Here is a 24,897-nt window from a genome sequence, read left to right as displayed (position 1 = left end):
GAGGCAGCTCTGCAGGCAGCTGCAGAAACCCGTTGTGTTTGCTTATTTTCCACAGTGATGGATTGCTGCACAGAGGTAACCTCCTGGCTGCCGAATAAATGTGTTTCGTGTAGCATTTGACGGCTGGTGTTTGTGCTCCATGTTTCCACTTGGGGATGTGCTTAAAGCAGCAGAATGTCTGCTAATGTGTCATCCCCCCTGACTGTCCTACAGGCAGCATGAAGCACCATTTGGAGGCAAGCTAATCAGTCAAGAGGTGATGCTGAAGCGGCAGGAAGAAGAAATGATGCAGCTGCAAGCGAGGATGGCTCTGAGGCAGTCCCGGCCCAACCTCTACCCAGGGGATGCAATTAGATCCTCAATGCTTGACATCACCAGAGACCCACTGAGGGAAATAGCCCTGGAAACAGCCATGACACAAAGGAAACTGAGGGTAATGCCCTGAGCTCAGGTGAACTCTTGTTTTCATTGAAACACAGCGGTGTCTTGACTGAAACTCTCCTATGTGGGATTCATAAACCGAGTCCTGTAATAAGCAGTCATCAGGAGATGAAATACCAGGTGTGTGGTGTTGGCCTACTTTCACAGGGTAAAACTTCTGAGATTTTGTGGCATTAGTGGCTACAGAGGCTAAAGTGGTATCAAGAGATGCTAAAACAGGCAGCAAGGTTCGACAATTGCATCAATTAAACAGTATAGCATCCTAACAAAGGCAAGGCATAGGTTTTCTCTGCTGTTCTGTGGTGTTTTCAGCCACTTCATTTGCATTTCTCTTCATGGAATGTGGATGTGCCCCGCCAGCCTCAGAGGTTATTAAATTAACAAGTTGGGAAGGTAAAGAGAGAGAGCATTCATTTGGCTCATAAGTTCACGCTGTGCAAATCCCCTTTGCTTTCCCAGCTGTCTTGGCTGTGGATGAAATAGGGAATTACACACAAAGAGAGAGACAGAGGTATATAGGTATCTTTGCAGAGGTAAACAGAATGTCTGATGTGTGGAATAGATGATGGCTTGATGCCCTCTGCTGCTGCTTTTCATGAACTAGATATTTTTAATTTTTTTTTTTTAAGTAAGGATGAGAAAACTTGAAGCAAGACTCAGGAACTGGTTGCCCTAGTGCAGGTTAATAATTCCTATATCTGTCTCCAGTCAATCACATTAAGATGAGTTAGTTCATGTAGGCTTTAACTAACCATGTTTGTTCCCCTCTGTCCCCCAAGCCTTAAGAGGTTTTTGTGAAGATGTTTTGCATATAATACAGACTAGGTAGCAGGTAGTTGCCAGGTTTTAGCCTTTGGTCCCTCTTTTACATTTGCAGAGCAAGAGTTAACTGTGCCCCAGCCTGTTGTCCCAGCAGCACAGTGTTCATTCACACTCTTTTGTGATTTGCAGAATTTCTTTGGCCCAGAGTTTGTGAAAATGACGATTGAGCCATTCATCTCCTTGGATCTACCGAAGTCTATTTTGGTAAGAAAGGGGCTGCTGAACCATCTGTGACAGGGGAAGCATGTTAAACCAACAAATGTGTTTTTATCACAAGTGTGGATGTTGAGATATTTCATTTTACAAAATGCAGACTAAGAAAGGCAAGAGTGATGACACCAGAAGAAAAGTAAATGTGATGCTTCTGAGTGGGCAGAAGCTGGAGCTGACCTGTGATACCAAAACGATATGCAAAGATGTCTTTGATATGGTTGTTGCACATATTGGCTTGGTGGAGCATCACTTCTTTGGATTGGCTACTTTAAGAGGTAAGAATAACTGCTAAATTATTTCTTCTGCCCTTATACAGTATTCCCTTTAAGAGACATTATGCTTATTAAGTCGTTGTTAGTTAGTGGAAGTCTTTGCTGTTCAATGCCCAGTTTGAGACTTACAAATCTGGTCTTTATCCTCCATCTGGTGCAAATACTTGGTTTTCATGCTTTTACCCTTGTGCTTCTCTTTGATGTTTGTGGCAGACAATGAGTTTTTCTTCGTGGATCCTGACATAAAGCTAAGTAAAGTAGCTCCAGAAGGATGGAAAGAAGAACCAAAGAAGAAGAACAAGCCTCCTGTCAACTTCACTCTGTTTTTTCGCATAAAGTTTTTTGTGGATGATGTCAGTCTCATACAGTGAGTGTATGAAATTTTTATAGTCCCTTAAACCCTAAATTTATGGACAGAAATTGAGCATTAATCTGTACTGGAGTACCAAAGGTGGTGTGAGGGTTTTTTTCATGGTTTTGTTTTATATTCCTGTTCTAGGCACACGCTGACATGTCACCAGTACTACCTGCAGTTGAGGAAGGACATCCTAGAAGACAGGATGCACTGTGATGATGAGACAGCCTTATTATTAGCATCCCTAGCTCTCCAGGCTGAGTATGGAGATTACCAGGCAGAGGTACATCATCAATTTCACCTTTGATCTTGTTGAGCTGTGATCTTGCTGCTTCATTAAAGACTGGACTGTGCTCTGCCACACGTGCTCTGCAGCTCTGCCCCAGACTAGAAGCTCAGCTGATATGCTCTTGGCAGGTTTTACTGTGAGCAGGTGTTCCTAAAGTCTAACACAGTTATTTGCAGAATTCAGTTCAAGATCTGGGCGTTAAAACCTTTTTTTGTTTTTTTTCAGTGGAAGTAGATCCAGGCTTGAATATGGAGAAACTGATATGAAATAAGCTGTTTCAAGGGTCAAGATGTAGATTGTGGTTCCCTCCCCTTACTCAGAATCTTATGATTCTCTGAGTCACAATGTATTGTTGTTTGTAAAAATGAATGTTTGTGCTTCAGTTGTGCTCATAGGGCAGTGTATGGAGGTGCCATCACAACGTTTTGTGTTGCAGGTGCATGGCTTGTCCTATTTCAGACTAGAACACTATGTCCCAGCAAGAGTGTTGGAGAAACTGGATCTATCCTACATCAAGGAGGAGCTGCCAAAACTGCACAGCACTTACGTGGGTGCCTCTGAAAAAGAGACAGAGTTAGAATTTCTGAAGGTAAGTGGGCAGCAGTTGGCTTCCTTCATCTGTGGCTTAAAAATTCCCTTGTTGGAATATGGGTGCATGACTTCAAGTGAAAGCACAGTAAAACAACTTAGGCTCTGAATAACACTGAAAGGAAGAAAGCTGAAAAGATTTTGTCCAAAGGACACATAACAAGCTGAAAGAAATTGTAACAGGTGGGAAGTTCTCTCACTTTTTTCCAATCAGTAGTCTTAGCTCAAGCCAGCTAAAAGCAACTACTGATCCTATGTTTGCTCTAAAGGAAGCATGGGGCACATGGAGCTCTAAAGGAAGTTTATGAGACAGCACACCCTGTATTCCCCATGTCTTTTGTGCTTTCTGTAGAGGGGAAAAATCTCATAAATTACAAAAAGATTTGTTACAGCTAGTACTTTGTGTGATGCTTGGTATGAAGCAAGCCAGAAGTATTGCCAAGGAGAATTTTTTGTGCAGGTTCTATGTAAAATTATAGGAAAGCCATTATCCACAGATGTATTTGGATTATTCTAAAAGGACTCATTGAGAAATCTAATTATGGTGTTTGCTCGTGGGATAATAATCAGGTTCTCCCTTGATCAAAATGAGTTCAGGGAGTGAAGGATTGCTGTTAAAACACCAAATAATCATTACACTGTAATTCCACTACAGTTCCACCATCTCTGAGTATGTGATGGAAGAGGCACTCAGCTGACTTTGTCCATTCCAAGTCTGTTGCTCATTTTACAGAAATGTTCTTGTAACTTAGCCACAGAGAACAAAGTAGGGGACATGATCCTAGCTAAGACCTAGCCTGGCTGGGGGTGTGGTGGGGGGAGTTAGCTTCCCTTGTTTGATTCATTCCGTCAGTCCCTTACCACTAGTACTGAAGAGACAACAGGGGTGAATAACTGGGAGTGCAAAGTGAGTGACACTGCATAGGATACCTTAATATGATCACAGAATTGCAGTGTTAGGTTAATTCTGCTTTTAAAAAATGTGTGAAGAACAAGTGCGTCTGCCTAGTTACAGTTCCTTGCTAGCAACTGCTTTGTGCAAGTTTTATTTACTCACGTGTGTTCTCTGTTTGTGCTTTCCCTGTTTGATTTTAATAAACATTGGATTCATTTGCTGTAGTCTGGCAGGTCAAGAGGTACCACCAAGTCTTAAAACCCCCAGCTGATGCGTGTCTGTAGTAATAGCTGTAAACTATAAGTAAGTGGAATCACCAGGCAGAGAGGATTATTTTGCTAAGATCTGTACATTTATATGCACATGTGGAAACATTTATAGGGAGATATATAATGTTCATATAATGGTATGGAAACTTGTAATGGCCATAAATTCATACTCATAGAAGTCTCATTGTGTTGATCTGTGCAGTTATGTCAGAGGCTCACAGAATATGGGATTCACCTTCATCACGTGCTGCCTGAGAAGAGATCCCAAACAGGAATCCTTCTGGGAGTGTGCTGCAAAGGAGTTGTCATTTTTGAAGTTCACAATGGTGCTCGTACTCCTGTGCTGCGCTTCCCATGGAGAGAGACCAAGAAAATATCCTTTAGTGTGAGTTGGTCTCTTTTCCTCTGTGTGTACACATCTATATTTGTGTCTCCAGTTACTGTGAGTTTTTTGTTGTTTATTTTTGCAGATTAAGCTTCTGCTTTACAGCATTGTCTGAGTGTGTTTTGTGTGGCTGTCATATTATGGGATTGAAATTGGAGTTTTCATGTTTTAAAGGTTTTCTTTTTTTCCTTAGCTTGCATGGACAAGCATAGTGAAGGAGCACCAGACTGAGAATCCTGCATTAGGACTGGGTACAGGCAAATGCCAGTACTCAGTATAATTAGGAGATGCACCTCTGTTGCTTTCAAGTTATATTTCCAAGAGTAATTAAGTTAAATGATAAAAGATAACAGGCTGACACTTGATCTGGACAACACCAGCCAACTTGAGTGGGTACACCATAATCTGGTGATCATGTGTCAGTTTTTAATGAAGCATTGAGCTTCAAATGCTTACCTTTTTATAGGTATTGAAAACAGCACTTCTAATTCTGTCTGATACCCTACTGAAAAGCTACAGCCTATTTCATCCGTGAGATGGTTTTAACTAGAATGGATAAATTCAAGTTCAAAAATTACTGAAAATATAAGTTCAAGACTTGGAACATTAACTGAGAGATTTGGTAATTAGATCAGCATTTAGTTATTTTTCTCTTAAATGGCAGCAACCCTTGTGACTTCCTTGGGGTGTTTGGAAACCCCATCTTGCAAAATGTAATAGTTCTGGTTGTCATTACTCAGCACTAACAGTAACAGAGACAGATTAAATAGTAATAAAGCACCTTCTCATCTAGCCCAGGAGTAGCTTTAAAGAGCTACTTTATAAATCTCACATTACCTTTGACTCCTATTTTAATAGAAATCTCTCTCATCAGTGCATTTTGCTTCAGGAAAGTTTGAATGCTGTAACTGTGCACAAGCAAACACAGAATTCTTTGTAAGCTAAAATAAAGAATTTGTCTTAGACTTTTTTTCTTTCTCCATTGTGTAGAAGAAGAAAATAACTTTGCAGAACACATCAGATGGCATCAAGCATGCCTTTCAGACTGACAATAGTAAGACTTGCCAGTACCTGTTGCACCTCTGCTCTTCCCAGCATAAGTTCCAGCTACAGATGAGAACCAGACAGAGCAACCAAGACACTCAGGACATTGGTAAGGACTGTGATGCTGTGTTAGTTTTTATTAGCAATCTATATGTATTTTTGTAAGGAGGAAAACTGAATTGGAGCTTCAGTAATTGTGCTGAGTGCTGTGTATGTGTAGATCTACATTTGGAGGGTTTATACTATGAAGAAACTAGTTTAGATTTTGTTTTTTGTCTAAGCTTGTTTAGATTTTGTTTGAGGGGTGGGAAAGGAGTTGGGAGAAGATAGAAAAGCTGGCACACAGCAGCTCCTCTAAACTAAAAGGAATCTAAAACCAGGTCACTAATAGTACTTCCCTCTTTAATTAAAGGCTTTTGCCTTTTCTTTCAGAAGTATGTTGAAGATATTTCAATAACAGGACTTTTACCTTTTGCTTAATGCGAAAGGAATTGGTTTGATAATGTGGAATTAATGGTGTGATCCATGGGAGTGCAAGTAAAATAGGGGACATTGCATGATGCTCTGTCTCTAAGCTGTGGGTACAGCTGTCTTTATTTTGCTTAATGTTGGGTGGACCTGGTAAGGAACAACATGGATACTAATATTTTCTTCATAATTCCCATTTCCTTCATAACTTGTGTGCATAACAGAAAAATGTAAAGGCGTTCTTTTTAGATAGAAAATATTAATTGGATAATGTAATCAGTGAAAAAAAACCCTCTGTATTAATTTCTTCACTGTTTGGAGCAGAGCTCACTGGGCTGGCTGGCCTTCACTGTGGTCTGGAAGTGCTGTTTTGGTCAGTCTGCCTGCTCACACTCTTTGTTCCCTGTTATCTGTCTGCATTCCAGTTGCTGTTAATCCAGACTTCCACCAGTGCAGCTGGATGAAGTTTGACCACATTGCTGTGGATATTGTGATCTCTAATTCAAAATAAAGAGAAAAGAGGAGGGGTGGGAGTGGGAAAAGGCATGTGGCAACTCTCCAGCCTTTTTTCTGTTCTGTTGGGCTCAGCCAACTTCAGGCAAAGAAATAAGACTAAGTGACTTAAAGCCTTTTTACCGTTCTCTGATTTAGAGTTTGCTTGTCCTGAATTGCAGAGAAAAGCAATACAGGAAGGGCTTTCTTGGCTAGGCTAACTTGGTTGCTCTTAACAGATGAAGTATGTGTTGTGCAATGGGAGTCTGGAAAACAATTGTTTGCTTCTGTACAATGCAGATTACTTGGAAATCGGAGGTCCCAGATTCCACCAATCACTTGAAATCAGAAGCAAACAAATCAGCATTATGGTTAACTCCAGCACACTGATTATTAAAAATAAAAGCAATTAAAACAAAAAAATTGCTGTTGCTATAACTTTACTAAATCTAAATTGAACCCTTAATATGTCAGTAAAAACTGGTAGTTGGAAACACTCAGCAAAATAATAAAGGACATATATAACAGTAAAGAAATGGACATTCTGGATTCCAGAAAGGGCACATGGAAAAACAAAAAACAAAACAAAACAAAAAACAAACAAAAAAAAACCCCAAACGCCCCCCCCCAAAAAAAAAAAAAAAGAGGTTTAAGTCAGCCTTACAGATGATTAGTTTTGAGCACATGAAGATTTTCAGTTACGGGATTGGCAGAAGGTTTGAAAAGCCTAATGCCTATATAATGTAGTTAATGGTGTGAAAGTATTCATCTGAAGTCCATAGAAATTCTGTTTGGTGTTCTCAGAGGGTAAATAAGATGTCAAGAGGAGAGATCTCAGCACATTGTATTAGGGTACTCTTCCCATGATGGCAACACAGCAAGTGCAGCTGTCATTGATGCCGTCTGTCAGAGTCAGGAAATTTGGATTTGTGGGTTTCTGTTCTGATTGGGCAAAATTATTCATCTGTAGCTTTTCTAGTCTGGTGGCTGTGGCTCGAAGAAGTGTTTGGTGTGGGTAAGGAAGTGGTAGTTGTATGCTAATTCACCTGGTGAAAGGACAGAAAAACATACCTTCCACAACTAAATCTTCACCATCTCTATGCCTGTTACAGAGGGATCTTGAGTTACTGTGGCAGTTAATTCCTGCCTGAGGTTTTGGAGGCAGTAAAGTCTTTTGGAATGGCTGGACTGAGGCTGCATTTGTCAAATACACTCTTTTCTAAATGCCACAGTATTTACCATTAAATCTAATGGGTGATGTGTACCAAAAAGTGGAATTTTCCCTTTGACTTAACAGTGCAGCTTCCTAAAGCAGGTTGTTTCCCCCATGTATATAGGTTTAAAAACCCCCCACTGGTTAACTCTAAATCAGAAATATATATGGCAGTCGAGGACTGCTTTTCCTGAGACTTCCCTGTGAACTGACTCCATGACATCAGTGAAGTTTATGAAGGGTCCAGGTGGCCTGATTTCCTTTAAAGTCTCTAACCAGCTAACAAGTTATCACAACTTACCAAGTTCCTGTGTGAGAGCCAAGCCACAGCCTGCTAGTCTTAGGAGGCAGTTAGGGTAATAGAAAGGAGCCCTGCTCAGCTTTGCTCTGAATTAAGAGGAGTTTAGGCTAAGATGTATTATCATGAATTTGCTTTCAGCTAAGAACATCCACCCAGACAGTTCCCACAACTCAGCTGACAGTAATTTAATTACAGACCAAGACCTGTTTCTCACTGCTTAAGGGAATCCTTGCTAATGAGTCAAAAAGTCTGGCAAACCCCAGTCAACACTTTCTGTTTCGTGCTAGGATGTTTGTGGCAGGGGAGGTCCTTAAGTGACCCTGAGTGCACTGGTGCTCTGTAGCTGGGCAGAGATGCCTCCAAGCCCTCATGGCCTTGCAGCATTATTGTAAATGTGGAGGGGGTCATGCAAAGAAAACAGAGCAATGGATGGATGGAAATTTGGTAGCATCTGATAGTGTGAAGATGGGGGAGCCCTATTTGTTCAAATCCTGGAAAAGAATTTTATGAGCAGATTAAAGGAAGTGTAGTCTTCCAGGTCACTTGGCTTGAGGATATTATTGGTTTTGCAGAAGGAGATGATGTGTCTTTGTAAAAGGCACAGCAGCCTGACAGGGAATATGAATCTTCATGCTAATAAGAGGATAAATATTCAGTGGTTTTGGACTTCAGGTTAGTGTAGTGTCATGAACTCCAAACTGCTTCCTGAGCAAACCCCATGGTGGATGTTTGTATATCTCTGCTAAGCATCTCGAGAAAATGCATTTTTTGTGAGCTGGTTGTTTGAAAAGCATGCTTTACACAAGGTGGTCACACTAGCTCTACTGAATAACTTTAATTGTTTGGGTTTTGTTGGTTTGTTGTTTTTTTAATTTCCACAGAAAGAGCTTCATTTAGGAGCTTGAACCTTCATGCAGACTCTGTCAAAGGCTTCAACATGGGCCGAGCCATCAGCACTGGCAGCCTGGCCAGCAGCACTCTGAACAGACTCGCTGTCCGACCCCTGTCTGTTCAAGCAGAGATCCTGAAGAGACTGTCCTGCTCTGAGCTCTCGCTCTTCCAGCCACTTGCTGGCTCTGCTAGGGACAAGAATGAGAAAAGTCCATGGGAGGAAAGACCCAGAGTTATGAGCAAGTCGTTTCATGATCTGAGTCAGAGTCACATCTCTGTTTACCCCCCGAGGAAAAATGTTATCACTGCTTTGGACTCTTCCCCCCAAAAAATAGAAGATATAATGGGAAGGGTCTTTCAGCAAATGCCAAAATTTGATAGTGGATCAGCAACGGGAGCATTAAAACTGAACAAGTAAGAGTCTCTCTGACCACCCTGCAGTATCTTTGTGTACAGTCAATGTACATTTTGCATCAGTTTTGATTTATTATTCATGCCATTTTATTACATTGATCCTTCCCTCTCCCAACTTCCTCTTCCCTCTGTCTGGTTCCCCTTCTCTCCTTCTCCCCTTTAAGTTCAAAATCTCATGCAGGTTTAAGTAGAAGCCCTGAAAGAAAGAAAAATGAATCAGACTCATCATCCATTGAAGATACCGGTCAAGCCTATGTTGTAGGTCAGCATGCAAAAAATAATATTACTGTATTTACTAACAAACTTCTAACATTGCTTTGGGTGTAATGCTTTGGTATATTTATTAACTGATGGTAATATTCTGATTTGAAAGTGGGAGCAGAGTATCACATGTTAAAGCAATCCAGGCCATTATTGCAGTGAATCCAAAAAAATCCTCCTTTGGTCAGCACCATTCTGTGCACAGGGTGTAAAGTAAAAGCTGTAGCAGAAAATAAGCTTTAAGTTTATCACTTCAGGGTGCAATTTGGTTGTATGGATCTTCTAATAATTTGCTAGTCTTCACAGTCTGTTTGTGAAGGCTGAATTTTTTTTTGCGTTTTCTGTGGAAAGGATGTAGGGAGTGGTTTTTGGAAATGACTGTTTGGCATCAGCTGGGTATTGGCCAGTGCCTCTGAGTAGTAGCTCCACACTTCGGAGTTTTTTCTTCTGTTTTTGGGGGGTTTTTTCAGATGTAATAAATTAGTTAAATTTTTTTTGCAGTATACTGGGTGTTTTACAAAAACACTTTTCTAGTGAGGTAAGCCAGATGCACTTACTCCATTTTCTTGGCAAGGATTGGAGTGCGCACAAGTAGTCTTACAATTAACTAAAAGAGAGAGTTCACAGAAAAAAAAAAACAAAAAAAAAAAAAAACAAAAGCCATTTGGAGCAGCTAAATAGACTTAAACTAACACTGGGTTATTAAACATGAATGTTTGGTATCTGTGTGTTACCAGTTTCTGGTTCTAGAAGGTTCCCTATTATAACAATAGAAACTACAACAACTGAACTATTTGCAGCCTTAGCTGCTGGTTGGCTTTCCTGTAGTTAGAGGACATCAGAAAAAGTGGAAGATGGTTAAGTTTCTGGGGATGGGGTCATTATAAACAAACTGAAAAAAGGTAAACAAAGCAGCATGTGACATCCCACATCTGCCTCCAGTGCACTTGGAGCCAGGACTGACTTGGGAATTATGCATTTTCAGTGCTGAGAGCATAAATGCTGAGGAGTGAGATGAGGTGTGCAGGTTCTGTAGTGACTGATTGCAGCCATTTACTCTGTGCCTTTAGTTTTGTGTTTAACATGATCATGTGCTTGCCTATAATCTTCTGGGCAGCAGTTCTGGTGAGGGTCTTAGGCACATGTCAAAGTCCTGCTGAATCACACTGCCTGTGCTGAGGGACAAGGTTCTTTGCATGGTGAAACACATCAGATGAAACTTTTGGGTTCATAGGTTTGGAGAAGGCCAGGGCTGCTTTCTTAAGCATTATCTTCCCTCATGTACTTTCATATATTGGTACATTTATTATTTTATCCTCTTGAAAGTAGAGCCACATTTGCTTGCCTGAGATAATTTCAAAGAAAATATGATTCTATATGCAAATGAACTTACATAGAAGTAGTTCAAATTGCTTGTTACTGCAGCAGCTTATTAGTTCCTTTACAAAATATTACAAGAGACCTGTTGTATTGGTTTATAAGGTTCAGCATATTCAATATCCATTACTGTTAGACAATTTAGTCTTTGACTTCATTGCTCAAGATCCATTACTTTTATCTGAAGTTAACCAAGGTCATAAAGGCCAAACCTCTGTCCTTCCTTTAATTCATTGCCTTTGCATGAGCTACCATCCATCTGAACCTTAAACTACAGCTAGAGCATATGAGTAATTTGGATTTGCTAATACAAGCTAGATTTATGTTTATTCATTTTTAAAAGAAGTAGCTTGATATTGTGAATGAGCTCGTGAACTGTGTAAAGACTGAAGTAATTCTTGGTAGCTTTTGTATTAAAAAAAAAAAATTGATAACAGTGTCTAATACTTCCATGCATGTCACAGGTGTTAGCATGAATACTTCAGAAAATCATCTATCATCAGCAGCATTAAAAGAGAGTGGTAAGTTGATAAGTTATTAATTCAGTCAGTTTGTCATTTGCAAATGCTTCACTGTTCCACCTGTCCTGTGCCTTTGGTATTCTTAAGTGCCTCTGCCAGTTATAAAGATAGGACTTTTGCCTAGTATTTCTTTCCTAGTATTTATTTTGGAGTGCTTCTTGGGGGAGGTTTAGACACCTGTGTGTAATATTTTTGAAATATGAATGGTGTCTGTTTAGTTTGGAACTTGAAGGGTGCTCTTACCTGCCAGAATCATGCTCTTGAAAGCTCATTTCCCTTACTTAGGAGGTTACTGCTTCTGTGTTTTCTTTTTAGTTCCTTCACTCTTTAGACTTGATGTGGTTTTGAAGGAGAAAAAACTCCTTTTCTGGGTGATGTACAGTCTGCTGCACTCTACTGCATCAGTTGTTCTGTGGTAGTACCAGTGTGTGGAGCTCATTAAGTTTCTGCAGCTGTGGATTGCCTCTTCCACTTAGGGCAAAAGTATCCCAGGCACTCCTGGACCAAATGAATATCTTGTCTAGGAAGCAAGACCATGAGTTCAGACTTGCAGTATGTTGGTGTTTCCTGAAGTTTCAGGAGATTGGGCTTGTTTATTTGTTTGTATTTTGTTTTGTTTGCTAGTGGGGTGGGGTTTTTTGGTTGGTGTTTGTTAGTGGGAGTTTTTTTCTTCACAAATTATTCTCCTTGGGTCTCTTAAATGCCTGGGTCTACTTCAGCCTAATGGGAAATCTCAGGAGTCAGAGTTGTATTGTGAGGATGCTCAAATTTTAGAAGAGGTGGAATCAGCAGCTTGTGGAGTTGCAAATGAGGAAATAAATTGAAGCAAGAGAAGTTTTAGTAAATGTTTCTAATTTTGGTTGCTTTTTAATGAAGAGACACCATTAAGAGAACTCATTGAGTAACCTTTGAGTAATTCCATATAATGACCCTGCATTTCTACTTCACCAATGTGTTTGCATTCTCCCTACCTATGAGCAGAGCACATAAACACAGATCTAGATATTTTCCTGACTTGAGACTAATGAAGCTGAAGATTCTAGGAGTCAATTATGTTGTCCTTCCATGAGACTGTGCTAGCTTCTCTTCTTAGGAGGAGTAAAAGATTTTTAACTGCTGAAGATGGAAGCGGGTTAGAAGGGTTGTGGGGGTTTTTTTCTGTCTTTGGCTATAACTTAAAAGGTGAAAGTTGGACCCACTAGATCAAAACAGCTTTTCAAGTTATCAGAGAAGTAATATTTTTTAATGGAAAAGAACTTTAAAGTAAACCTGAATGGAAGTGTTGAGATGATGTCTGATCATGAAATGTTGGCTTTACAGTTGACTCTCTTCAAACAACACAAAACAGAGTTGCCACACCAGAGAGAGAGATCACTTTGGTGAACTTGAAAAAGGATGAAAAGTTTGGCTTAGGTAAGTGGCTTTAAAATTGCTGTTGACATGTATTTATAGAAGCCAGAAGCAAAATAAAGTTTTCTGGTCTGTATTTAAGCATTTATTGTAGAACTGAGCAAAGCAGTGCAGGCAATAGCTGAATTTTGAAGGCATTTAAAATGCACTTTCTGTGATGTTAAGCAAGTCTGTTTTTCAGTTTTTCCATATTATAAATGTAGGATAATATTAATATTGTGAACTAGTCATCCTAGAAGCTGACCTTTTAAGTTGATCTCCATGCTCAGTGTTGCATTTTGTCTCTGTTGAACCTCACAGCTTTGAGCGCTGTGACAAATGCTTTAAATGAATGCTGTTTTCTTCTTTTTTTTTTTTTTTTTTTTTTTAAAGACACAATAAAAGCATTATGTGCTAATTGTGGAGTGTTTTCCTTATTCCTGTAATATCAGATGGAACACTGATTTGATGTTTAAGGAGCCTGGGAGATGAGATATTAGCATTACATTCCTTTCTCTGCCACTGAGATTTTTTCATAAATCCACATAATTTTTCCCTGTATGAGTAATGAAAAATTTGATACCAGTGTTGTGCTTTAGGAAGACTCTCTAAAGTGTCCTTAAGGACATTGTTCTGTCATTCAAAATCAGATTGTGGTGTAAATTGGAGAGGGAAAAAAGCCTACAAGACAGTAATACTCAGTGTTTACACTGCACAGTAATGTACAAGTTGAGCAAAAAGGAAAAAAAAAATCAAAGAAATGTACTATTTCTCCTCTTTCTTTCCCAAGCAATTTATGCTAGTTTGTTGTTTAAGCTAGAATACAGAAGACCTGATATCTTCTACTTTTTCTTTTTTTTCCCTCCGGAACATTTGTCCCAGGTTTACATGGTAGAATGAACAGAAGTAAGTTAGAAGCCTCAAAATAAAACAGGGACATTGAAAACTCGGATTTTAAGACCAGGGTCAAACTTCTCTGTGAAACATCAGACAATGGAGAAAACCAGAACATTTTATGTGGTAGAAAACAAATTTTTTCTGCTCAGCAAATGTATATTTCATGTCACCTGTTTGTCTGTTTCTCTTGCCAGAGTTTTCTTCTGTAGCCTTTGCTGGAGTGTTCTGAACAGACAAAGTCTCAATCAGTTGCTTAAAACAAGAATATACAATAAAGCTTAATCAAAAAGCTTTGCTGTCTGTTTCCATGCAGATTTAAGTTTTAGGTGTCTGGGGTTTTTTTACTTTACATTTATTAGAATGACTAAGTTTTTGTTTGTTCTAAAAGATGGACTTGTGTTAGGTGACACGGTGTTCACTGATATTTTTGCCTTCTTTGGGCCTTTTCTTTGTAGGCTTTCAAATAGTCGGTGGAGAGAAGACAGGGAAACTTGATCTGGGAATTTTTATTCATTCAGTTATTCCCGGAGGGCCAGCTGATTTGGAAGGGACTCTAAAACCAGGTGAATAGCATAAAATTCCATCTATGGCTCTGGTTCCTTACCATGGTGACCTTCAGTTACGTTCCAGACAATTTCTGAATACTAGTGATGCTTCTTTCTTAGACTATACAAAAACAACAATCTTACAAATAAATGTAAAAATAATAAAGCTTGAAGTAGCAGAAAATTGAAATTATATATAAAGATAAGGACTTTATTTTCCATTGTCTGTCTTGCAGTTGAATTGTCATTTAAAGTTTTTAAAACTCAATATCCCTACTTCAATTTTTTTAAAAATTAAATGGAACCATATACTATAACCGTAACTGTAGTGGGGGGAAGGAGAAAAATGTATTTTTTTTCCTTCTCATCTTAGCCTGTGTCTTGAACGGAGCTACGTATTGCTCATTTAACTTCTGATTTCTGCTTTTTCTTTTTTCTTTTACAACAAAAGAGAAGGTAGAAATCAGAATATGTAAAGATTTGGTAGGTTTAAAAAGAGGAAATATAACCAGTTTTTGTGGTGTGGTTTGGGGTTTGACTTTTTTCATGATTAGAGTTCCCTATTCCAACATCACTTGAAGTTTAGTAATTTTTAATCCGTGCCTTGTGTAGAGGTTGTCAGACCTGTACTCCATGCTGTCACTGATGGGTAAAAGTGTGTTAGACTGTGTCTGAACAGACCCTTCTGTGCAGGGCACCGCCTCATATCCATAAACAGCACGAGTTTGGAAGGCGTCAGCCAGCACGCAGCTTTGGAAATCCTGGAGAATGCTCCTGAGGACGTGACACTGGTCATCTCCCAGCCCAAGGACAAGCTGTCCAAAGGTAGGGATCTGCAGTCTCCCCTGTGAACCAGCTTGGGATGGTGTTCAGAGACGGGATGAAGAGGAGGAGTGTGAGGGTAACTACTGGAGGGGGTACAGTGTGAGCGGAGAGCTTCCTGTGGAATTTCCAGGCGGGTGAAACCTTCCTGGGTTGTAAGCTGAGAAAAGGCTGTCGTGCTGCAGATAAGCTGTTGCCAGCTGCTGATGGCTGTCTTGTCTCCTGCTTTGCAGCATCGTCTAACACTGCTCATATCAGTAATGGAGCCAGGGGTTACTTGAGGAGGCCCTCCTCAGTACAGGACAACGAGGCAGAGTCCTCTTCCGAAGAGCACAGCCAGTGCCGTGGCCACCAGAGGCCTGTTTCGGGGAGCCGCTCCGGATTGTCAGGAGGCAAGCGGGATGGAAGCGTGAGCTCCCAGGATTCCAGGACCGAGAGCGCCAGCCTGTCGCAGGGCCAGCCAGCTGGCTTCCTGGGCAAACGTGCCAGTGGCAGAGCCCAGCAGGATGCTCAGCATTACAGCGAGTCCCAGGCTGGGGCCTCGAAAGCCATCGAGAAGAGAAGATCCTCATCGGACAGCACTCGAGCGAAAAATAAAAGGCCTGGGGTAGTGGAGCCTGTGGAATATTCTGACCGAGGGGATTCCGACATGGATGAAGCAACTTACTCCGGCAGTCAGGAGCAGCAGCCAGCTAAAAAGGCATAGTGGATTTCATATGAGTATTTCCCATCAGTGTGATGGTGGTGTTGAGAGGCTGTCTCTGGGTGCCAGGATGGGAGGGGAGAGCAGCCTGGCCCAGCCTGCAGCTGATGCTAGTAGCTGTATTATAATCAAAGCAGTCCCCGACGAGGAAGAGAAAGGATGCATCTAGCTCTATAAATATTAGAAAGTTAATTACTTTATTATCCTATATTATTCTATATTATATTACATCTATATTACATTACATATAAACTGAATTTGCACAAGCACTCAACTGTACAACTTCTTGTGACTGTCAGCTGACAGTCCTGACACACACACACACTTGGCCCTGATAGGCCAAGGAAACAAAACACCATCACTCTGGATAAAAAATCTCCATATTGCATTCTACTTTAACACAGCGCAAGCATAGCAAATGAGATAAGAATTGTTTTGATCATTCTTTTCTCTGCTTCTCCCAAGTTCAGAGAATGTAAATCCCATATAGCTGATTTTTAATAGCATGGTGATTTTGTTCAAAATAAATGGAGAAAATCACTTCTGTAACTTGAAACAACTTTCCAGCTTTCCAATGTCACAAGATGTGTTTTACTAGAGGCAGATTGTGCTTTGGGATGAACCTACAGTGCACTTCCTGAGGCTGTAGGAAACCTCCTTTCAATTCTGTGTGTTTGTCCAATATGTTCATAACCTAGTGACCACCCCTAGAGGTAAGTTTATTCACTTGGCAGATAAATTAAGTTTTTCCTCAAGGAGTAGGAGTGATACATCTGGAGCGGGTAGCAGCAGAAGTCATTGTCTTCTGGGATTGATCTAATCCTTGAAAAACTGCTCTTGTGCATTAAAATTCAGCAGTGAGTCATGCTCTTGAGCAGACAGAGCTTGCTGCTTCACCTTTCCAAAAGGGCACCTTCACAAGTACTTCAAATTTGTTTCCAACTTGCAGTGATTCCTCTGTTCATCTGATGGAAGTTATTCAATTAAATTGTAGCAGCTCCTGCTAATTAATCCAACAGACTCTAGGCTGCTATGCTGCTGAAGTGCTGCAGTTTCAGTGTTCTGTAACCAGCTCACTGGACAGTAAAGACTTGGCTGCTATAGGCCAAGCATATTTCTGTGCTAAACCTGTTCAATGGCAGCAGTGGAAGAGTTGAAGCAATGAGCCTTGAGTCGTACTAATTGGTACTTTGCCAGGTGGACTCCTGGCTGTGTGTGACTCAAAACCCCACCCTTTAGGGTCTTAGCTGTAAGCATCTGTTCCAAAGGCAAAAGGCAAATAATTGTCTCTTTTTGTTTTGTTTGTTTCTTTTTTCTCTCTCTCTCTCTCTTTTTATTTTTTTTTTTTTTTTGTAAATAAAGGATTCTTCCTCATCAAGTTCAGCAAACAAAGTGAATTCTAAAAGGGTTTCTACAACGCTTCTTAAACCTGGAGATATCTTTGAGGTTGGACTAGCAAAAAAAGATAACGGCTTGGGAATAAGTGTCACGGTACTGTTTGACAAGGTTTTTAGATGTTTTCTCTTTTTTCTCTACTCCCAGCAACCCATTAAATTGTACATTACAAGGAAGCAAAATATTTTCTGGAATCACTTAAATTTATAGATTTATTTATGTGTGGTTAATCTTACCAAAGCTGAAAAGTAATCCTATTAATATGTATTAATTTTCTTGTCATTTGCCCTTTAAGTAATTCTTGTTTTTTGTTTTATGGTGGAGCCCCAAAGTCCTAAAATAGACTCTTACCACAGATGCTGCTTTGTGAGTACAAAAGGCAAGATGGTCTTTGTCCCTTGCTACCTAATCTTGTGGCAAATTCGCAAGGAAGGAAGGGAGACCCTCCCAGACTGGCACTACAGGCAGTGGAAGCAGTAGTGTTATTTAAGGGTATCTGTGCACGCTCAGTCACATTGACCATGTTCAGTCTTCTCCCTCTGCTGGAGAAAAGGCAGAAAGCAAAAAACTACATAAACCCAAATGAGACCTGGCTGACACTGCTTTCTTGTGATATGAGGCAAAACCATATTTTTTAAGACTGATTTCTCTTCAGGCTATAATATTTTGAAGGTAGTTTTATGTTTAGGGCCTGTCATACTGCAGAGTGGCACTTCAGGGAAGAACAGAATAATTACGTACATTTTGCTGTCCGTTCCTGTATTAAAACATACATTTTAATGTATTTTAATATTCAGCTATTTTCGGTGGAGGAATGATTTGCAAGCCTAGTGCTGTTTCCATATATATGGCTAGGATTGAAGAAAAACAGAAGGAAACTCTGTTATTTTCATCGTAGTCTATTCAAAGTCAAGTTCCATTGCTTGAGAGAGTTGGAGGAACAGTGCTTGAGCAGGAGTTGGTTACTGAGTAGCACAGACCTGCTGTGTGCATGCACTGGCTTTGCAGAGATGTTAGAAGAGCCAGCCAATGCAGAGATTTCCCTTGAGGGGTGACCAGGTGGTGTCTTCACTGCCCTTTGCTTTTCCAGTATCCATTCTGCCCTTTCATTATTTTGCTGTGCAGTGGTGATGAGGAGAGGTGTGCAGTTACCTGTGGGTTATCTGGGTGTTTTGAGAGTGAACATTACCACGCTGTTGGTCCTCCTCTTCCCTCCAAGTCTGTGGAGCACAGTGAGCCAGAATCACACAGTGATTTAGGATGGAAGGGACAATTAAAGACCATCTAGTCCTACCCCTTCTGCAATCAGCAGAAAGGCCAAGGCCCTCCAAAAACAATGTCAATTCAGTTTGAGCAGCTTAGACCTTCAAACTTGTCTGAGCTGAGAGAAAGCAGCGCTCCTTAATCTCCTGTTACATCAGAGAAGTTGTGTTGGAGTAGGACACTGCATGGTTGTGCATCTCCTGCTTTGGCATGCTGTGCTCTTGCACATCTCTGAGCTTTGGTGTGCATGCAAGCATGAAAGTCCCACAAAATGCAGACATGTTTCTGCTGAAGGACATTTGTTTGTGTTTTGTTCATTTGCATTGCAATGCATTGTGGTTTTACAATCTTCCCACCCCAACTTCATTCATAGCAAATTGCATGACTGCACAGAACATGCTTGATGTAATATTTTGGTTTTGATAGTTTCTCTGTTTTTTCTACATGCCAGTAGCCCAAATGCTTCCTAAGAACAGTTTTCCTTGTGTGACACTGTGTTTAATTACTAAGTATTCTAACTGCTAAAAGACTAACAATCCTATTTTTGTTCTCTGTTTAGGGTGGTGTAAATACTAGCATAAGGCATGGTGGTATTTATGTGAAAGCAATTATTCCCAAGGGAGCAGCTGAAGCAGATGGCAGAATAGAAAAAGGTAGGATTTCCATTCTTTCAGTGGGGACTCCTAATGTGAAAAAAGGGCAGAGGACTGTCTATGGGGGACTTGAAAATATCCTGTGACCTAGAAACTAGCACTCTGTTTGCCTCCTGTCCTTGCACCTTTTTCACTGGGAAGAAGAGCTGTTGCAGTTGTCATTTTAAATATTGCCTTGACAGCTAATTCTGCAGATGAAGATTAAAAAAACTAATGTAGAACAACTGCAGAACCAGCAATGCTGAGGCTGTGGAGGGGAAAAATACGAGATAGCTTGTGGGATTTTTGTTCTCTAAAGCAGCCTATGTTAATGGAGAATGCTTCTCTGTTCCAGGCACGGAGAGAGAGGGCTTTGTGTTATTTGTGGCCTTCTTGCTTGGCACGCCTGGCAACTCAATACAGAAAATGCTGTAATTGTTATGGCTCTTCTTGTTAGTAAGCCAGGCCACATTCTTCACTGAAGTGAGCATTCCCACTGTGGTCTAAGATTTGTTTTGAATAAAGAGTCTGAGCTTTCTGGCAGGCTGTCACTCTGATGGTTAACACTGGTTTTGACATGGGATTATCCCCCAGAATCATTAGATTGGAAAGCACCTTTGATTTGAACCATATAGTTTATTTGCAAAGTTCTCTTACTGACTCAGAGCATGGAAGGGAGGGACAATTTCCTTAAATAACTGTCCTTGTTAGCTCACACTTGAAAGTTTCTGTGCATCATAGATATTTTATAGGTGATGCTCTGCCTACTTTTTCTTAAATTATTAACGCAGGTGACCGCGTGCTCTCTGTCAATGGGATTAGTTTGGAAGGAGCTACCCATAAGCAAGCTGTTGAAACACTGAGAAACACAGGCCAGGTGAGTGGCTGCTGGTTCTACTCCTGTCTGTGGTAAACCAGTTCTCTATCAGTGAAAAGAGGTGAAGGAACCTGAAGACTGGAATTCTCCCCAGTGTTGTCGTGGTTACTTTAGATTTGCTTTCTAGGACTCCTTGGCTTCCTGGCACACCTGAAAATAGCCAGTGAGTGTACACATTCAGAACTGCTGAGAACTACTATTTGTGTTCACTTTATAAAATGTTTTTAACTGAATTCCCTGTACAAATGTGCAAGTGACACTGTCTTTGACACCTCTTAACACCCTCACAACTTTATAGTAAGAAAACCCTTTCTTACTCTATTGGCAAGTGTCTTGCAAGTCCATTACTGTATTTTGGAGGTTATAATTTAACAGCCCTTAAAAAACAAGGAAGCATTGGAAGATATATATGGGGAGGGAAGTGTCTATAACACTTGCTGCTGTAGAAGTTTGGACCCTGAGAAGCTAGAAGAAAACACATACTCTAGACTGTGCTATCTCTGTTTCCAATTAACTGGAGAATGTTTCATCTCTTTAGGTGGTGCACCTGCTGTTGGAAAAAGGTCAGCTTTCAGGGGCCAAGGCTCATGCTCCAGTGACACCACAGTGCACCCTCCCAAATCAGGTGGGGCAGTGTGAGCCACAAGAGAAGCCAGTGACAGACTCTTCAAATGCCAAAGATTACAGCTTTGTCACTGCAGGTCAGGTCCCACAGAGCAATTGTCTTAACTGTCAAAGCATCTTGTAATTTCATAACATTTTCTTCAATTCTTAGGATGGGAATGGAGTGGGTAAGAATCTATACCAAGCCCTTGCACTCTCTTTCTTTTTGTGCTGTTGTGTTTCTTTTTAGGACTTCCTTTCACATCTTGGTTACTTTGTTTAACTGCTGTTAACTGGTTTTTTCTCACACTGCTTCACGTTCTTTCCCAGTTTCACCAGCCTTGGATGCCAAGGCTGAAGTTAAGGGAGTGCTGCTGTATCTGGTGCTGCTAAGGGGTGCCAAGGGGAATTTAGATATTTATATATAAATAAGTACTTCTGTGGGTCCTGCAGCTCCTGTCTTAAAAGAAAGAAGACATCAAGACCTAGATGAAGAGAGAAGGATTTGTGCCCCTGACTGGAGGCTGACATAATTCAGCCTCTCTTGCTCATGGCTTGTGCAAGTGAAGGGAAGCCTACCCAGATGCCAGAACCCCTGCAGATACCTTTGGGTCTTCTTGTGTGGGCACTGTCCTGTCTGCCAGGAGCTCCAGTTCCTGCTCTCACTAATGCCTGATCAGTGGCTGGAAAGGTTGTGTCACTCTGTATTGTTGATATTTTTGCCCCTGAAGGAGAGGAATGATGAGGAGAACTCCATTGATATCAGAAGGCTAATTAATTAGTTTATTATACTACATAATTCTGTATTCTATTACACTATATTACATTACATATAAACTGAATTTACCAAGCACTCAGCTCTGCACACAACTGCACTCCACTGCACTCATCTCGTGTCTCTCAGCTGACAGCCCCGACACACACACACACACACTTGGCCCTGATAGGCCAAGGAAACAAAACATCATCACTTTGGGTAAACAATCTCCATATTGCATTCTACTTTGGCACAAACACAGGCACAGCAAATGAGATAAGAATTGTTTTTTCTTTCTCTGAGGTTCCTCACTGCGATTCCCAGAAAATATCCTTGGGAAGTTGTGCCTTGCTTTTCTCTGTGAAGAGAAATGTGGCCACAATTCTGTGCTTTGAAAAGTTCCTTAACAGACTTCCTAGGGAATGTCCTTTGGAGACACTCTGCCTTCCTGCATATTGATGTTGTCAGGCCAAGCAAGCTGACTGAGAAGTCATGATCAGCTTTTTGTCCTCTTTAACCTGGAGGGATCTTTTGGGTAACCCTTCCATTCAATTCAGTGAAAGAGCCATGTGAGGGGGAAAGTGCACATTGTCACATCTGGAATAAGAGCAGCAGACACTCTTTCCATGGCCATGTGCTATAGGAAATAATAAGTTAATGTTTCTTTTACAGAGAACACATTTGAGGTAAAACTCCTGAAGAACAGCTCAGGCCTCGGGTTCAGTTTCTGCCGTGAGGATAACCTGACCCCAGAGCAGCTGGGATCAACGATTGTGAGGGTGAAGAAGCTCTTCCCTGGGCAGCCAGCTGCAGAGAGTGGGCAGATCGAGATCGGGGACGTCATCCTGAAAGTGAACGGGGCATCGCTGAAGGGTTTGTCCCAGCAGGTTTGTACCCATAGTAGTGAAACTGATACTGTGGTAGTCCTGCAAGTGAGCATCTGACAGTGAATCCCTCTGTGGCCACAGGAAGTCATCTCTGCTCTGAGGGGAACATCTCCAGAGGTCTCTCTTCTCCTTTGCCGGCCACCATCTGGAATACTACCAGACATCGACCCTTCATTGCTGGTAAGGTGTCTGACATGGGATTTTTTTAAACATTATTTGCTATTTAAGGCTCATTTGTTTGATCTGGTGGGTGGGTGGGTTAAATAAATGCAAGATGCAGATGGAATGATGGGGAGAGTGCTCACAGAAATGTGGTTCTTGGAAGGAATCCCTTAGGAGTGCACTGTTTTGTGTAGATGTTAAACAAATGGATAGCTTCAAAAGCTTTTTTCCTCCATTTTCTGACCTAAGGCATGAGAAATTGGTTTAATACAATGTTTCTGGAGCAGAGATTTCTTTGCAGCCCAATGTTTTGAAGTTGGTATCAGATAGAAATTGGATATTTCTGTGAAGGATATTCTGCAAAACACCAATTTGGTGTTGATGTCTGTAAAAACAGGGAAAATGTTGTCATATTTACCACCTGGAAATTAGAGGTATCCCAAAGAATATTTTCAAAAGGCTTCAGTAAATAAATTGAAAGAACAGAAGGCCATTTTAGGATACTTGAAGAAGTGGAATTGAAATGTGTTTCAGCAATAGAGAATGTAGAGGAAAAATTGCCTGAAAATTAGACTTTCCATAATACAGAAAAGTGTAAAACTAATGGAGACAAGTCTTCAATTTAAGCTCCCCAGGGAATTCATCACAGCACTAAGCCTGACAGGGTTCAAGAAGCATTTGGACATGGCTCTCTGGCACAAGGTGTGATTCCTGAGGCTGTCCTGTGCAGGGCCAGGAATTGGGCTTGGATGATCCTTGTGGGTCTCTTCCATCTCAGGATACTCTGTGATTCTGAGTTACTTTAACATTATTTTCAAACAATAAAATCATTCCAGTCTAATGAGAGAAGTTTAAATAGACAAATACAAATTTAAGTGAAGTTAGGATTGGAGTGAGAGATAAGCAATGGAGCAAACTAATAATACAAATAACTACTCCTATAATAGACCAGTTTGTGATGTGGAATAACAGGAACTTTTATAGAACTTGATCAAACTTTAACAGGAACTTTAATAAAACAGTGCACATATTAAAAGAAGAGGAAAACCAAAATTTTTCTTGACATTATCACAGATTGGTATGTTCATGTAGACAAGAATCTGACCATGAAAGCATAAATGAAGCTTTTAAATCTTTTCTGTCTGCTGGCTGACATAATTCTTGGGAATATGTGACAATTGGCAAAATTGTTATTCAGTCTGGTGGTTGTTAATAACTTGGTTAACAGTCACCATTTGGCATAAATTATCTTAGTTTTTGTAGTCTGTTACTGTTGCTTTTTGGCTGACAGCTTCTCTGTTTCCCTCCTCTGTGAGACTGGTTTGACTTCAGTAGCTCTGTGAGCCTCAGCTTCTGGTTGGAAGGGATGTCATGGTACTTGCATAGAAGACTGCTGGGATAGTTTAAAAGCATCTGTCAGTAGGCTTTCTGAAGCTAAAGTATTTTTGTTTTCCTTAAATGAATTTAAAGGTTTTTACCAGCCTAAGTTTCAGAGTTTTGCACACTTTGTCTTGGCCAAGTTGCATTGAACTTATTGAAACTGTGCTATGATATATTTCAACAGTTCAGTCAGTAGCCACTGACTCCCTGGTTTTTGGTAATTTTGTGCAGTCTTTGAAACTTTCTTTTATCATCAGAACTGGATTATTATGAATTAAATGCTTTTGCTCTTGTAGACCCCCATCCATTCGCCCCAACAAGTTTTTCCAGAGGTCAGCAGAGACATTTCTGGTCCATCAAACAGAGAACAAGGTGACAGCTCAGATGAAAATGAAACTACTGATCTGAGCAAGAAAAGGCTAAAATCTCCCTCCAGAAGAGACAGCTACAGTGACAGCAGCAGAAGTGGTGATGAGGAGGTGATGGAGTCAGCAGCCCAGGTGGGCCCTGGCTGGAGTTGTGCGCTGTACCAGAGCTCAGGTGAAGCTGAGGCACAGGCACAGAGTCAGTACGAGGCACACCCTGCTCAGGACGCTGTTCGCACCATCCTGTATCCTGATCAGGAGGCTCCCGGCAGGGCAGAGCTGGAGGACAGGTATGCTGCTGAGAGTGATCCTCATCATCCTGCAGAAATGTTTATAGAAGTAGTTCATTGGACCTATTCATGGAAATACTTCTCTTGGTTTGCTTTTTAGATCTGCATAAAGTCAGCCTTGGTTCATATATTAATTTATGAATGAGAGCCACATTGCACTTATTCCTGGTTTTCTTTTTTTTTCTGCTTTATCTGTAGTGATCTGCCTTTGGATTTGCCAGTGATCCCAACCTGTAGAACCGTACCTGATGTTACCACATCCATGTTAATAAATGACTGTTATGCTACTCCTGTCTCTGAGCTGACTTCACACCTGGGAGAAATAGATTCATTACTCACCCAGCTGGAAAAAAATGCTGAAGAATATGAGCCAGTAATACACTATTTCTGTCTTTCAGGAGTATAAATGTCCTGCTGTG

The 24,897-nt window shown here is 40.7% G+C and overlaps 1 protein-coding gene across 1 annotated transcript in view; it reads left to right on the top strand.

The window, feature by feature from the left end:
* Nucleotides 1-24,897, top strand: part of PTPN13 (protein tyrosine phosphatase non-receptor type 13) — a 112,393-nt gene that overhangs the window by 71,824 nt on the left and 15,672 nt on the right. The window contains exons 10-32 of the mRNA XM_041489254.1: nt 214-433; nt 1,393-1,467; nt 1,577-1,751; nt 1,962-2,115; nt 2,248-2,386; nt 2,829-2,981; nt 4,347-4,529; nt 5,520-5,682; nt 8,929-9,352; nt 9,517-9,614; nt 11,455-11,511; nt 12,832-12,924; nt 14,253-14,360; nt 15,036-15,167; nt 15,398-15,864; nt 17,230-17,358; nt 19,085-19,178; nt 19,949-20,034; nt 20,573-20,735; nt 22,067-22,281; nt 22,363-22,461; nt 24,120-24,478; nt 24,677-24,851. Coding sequence (XP_041345188.1) covers nt 214-433; nt 1,393-1,467; nt 1,577-1,751; nt 1,962-2,115; nt 2,248-2,386; nt 2,829-2,981; nt 4,347-4,529; nt 5,520-5,682; nt 8,929-9,352; nt 9,517-9,614; nt 11,455-11,511; nt 12,832-12,924; nt 14,253-14,360; nt 15,036-15,167; nt 15,398-15,864; nt 17,230-17,358; nt 19,085-19,178; nt 19,949-20,034; nt 20,573-20,735; nt 22,067-22,281; nt 22,363-22,461; nt 24,120-24,478; nt 24,677-24,851 — 3,961 coding nt within the window. The remainder of the gene's footprint in view (nt 1-213; nt 434-1,392; nt 1,468-1,576; nt 1,752-1,961; nt 2,116-2,247; nt 2,387-2,828; nt 2,982-4,346; nt 4,530-5,519; nt 5,683-8,928; nt 9,353-9,516; nt 9,615-11,454; nt 11,512-12,831; nt 12,925-14,252; nt 14,361-15,035; nt 15,168-15,397; nt 15,865-17,229; nt 17,359-19,084; nt 19,179-19,948; nt 20,035-20,572; nt 20,736-22,066; nt 22,282-22,362; nt 22,462-24,119; nt 24,479-24,676; nt 24,852-24,897) is intronic.

This window comes from Pyrgilauda ruficollis, unplaced genomic scaffold (assembly GCF_017590135.1).
Source record: "Pyrgilauda ruficollis isolate IOZ18807 unplaced genomic scaffold, ASM1759013v1 scaffold91, whole genome shotgun sequence".
NCBI classification, from domain to species: domain Eukaryota; kingdom Metazoa; phylum Chordata; class Aves; order Passeriformes; family Passeridae; genus Pyrgilauda; species Pyrgilauda ruficollis.
The sequence above is the reverse complement of the archived record's forward strand: the minus strand, read 5'-3'. Positions and strand labels throughout refer to the sequence as shown.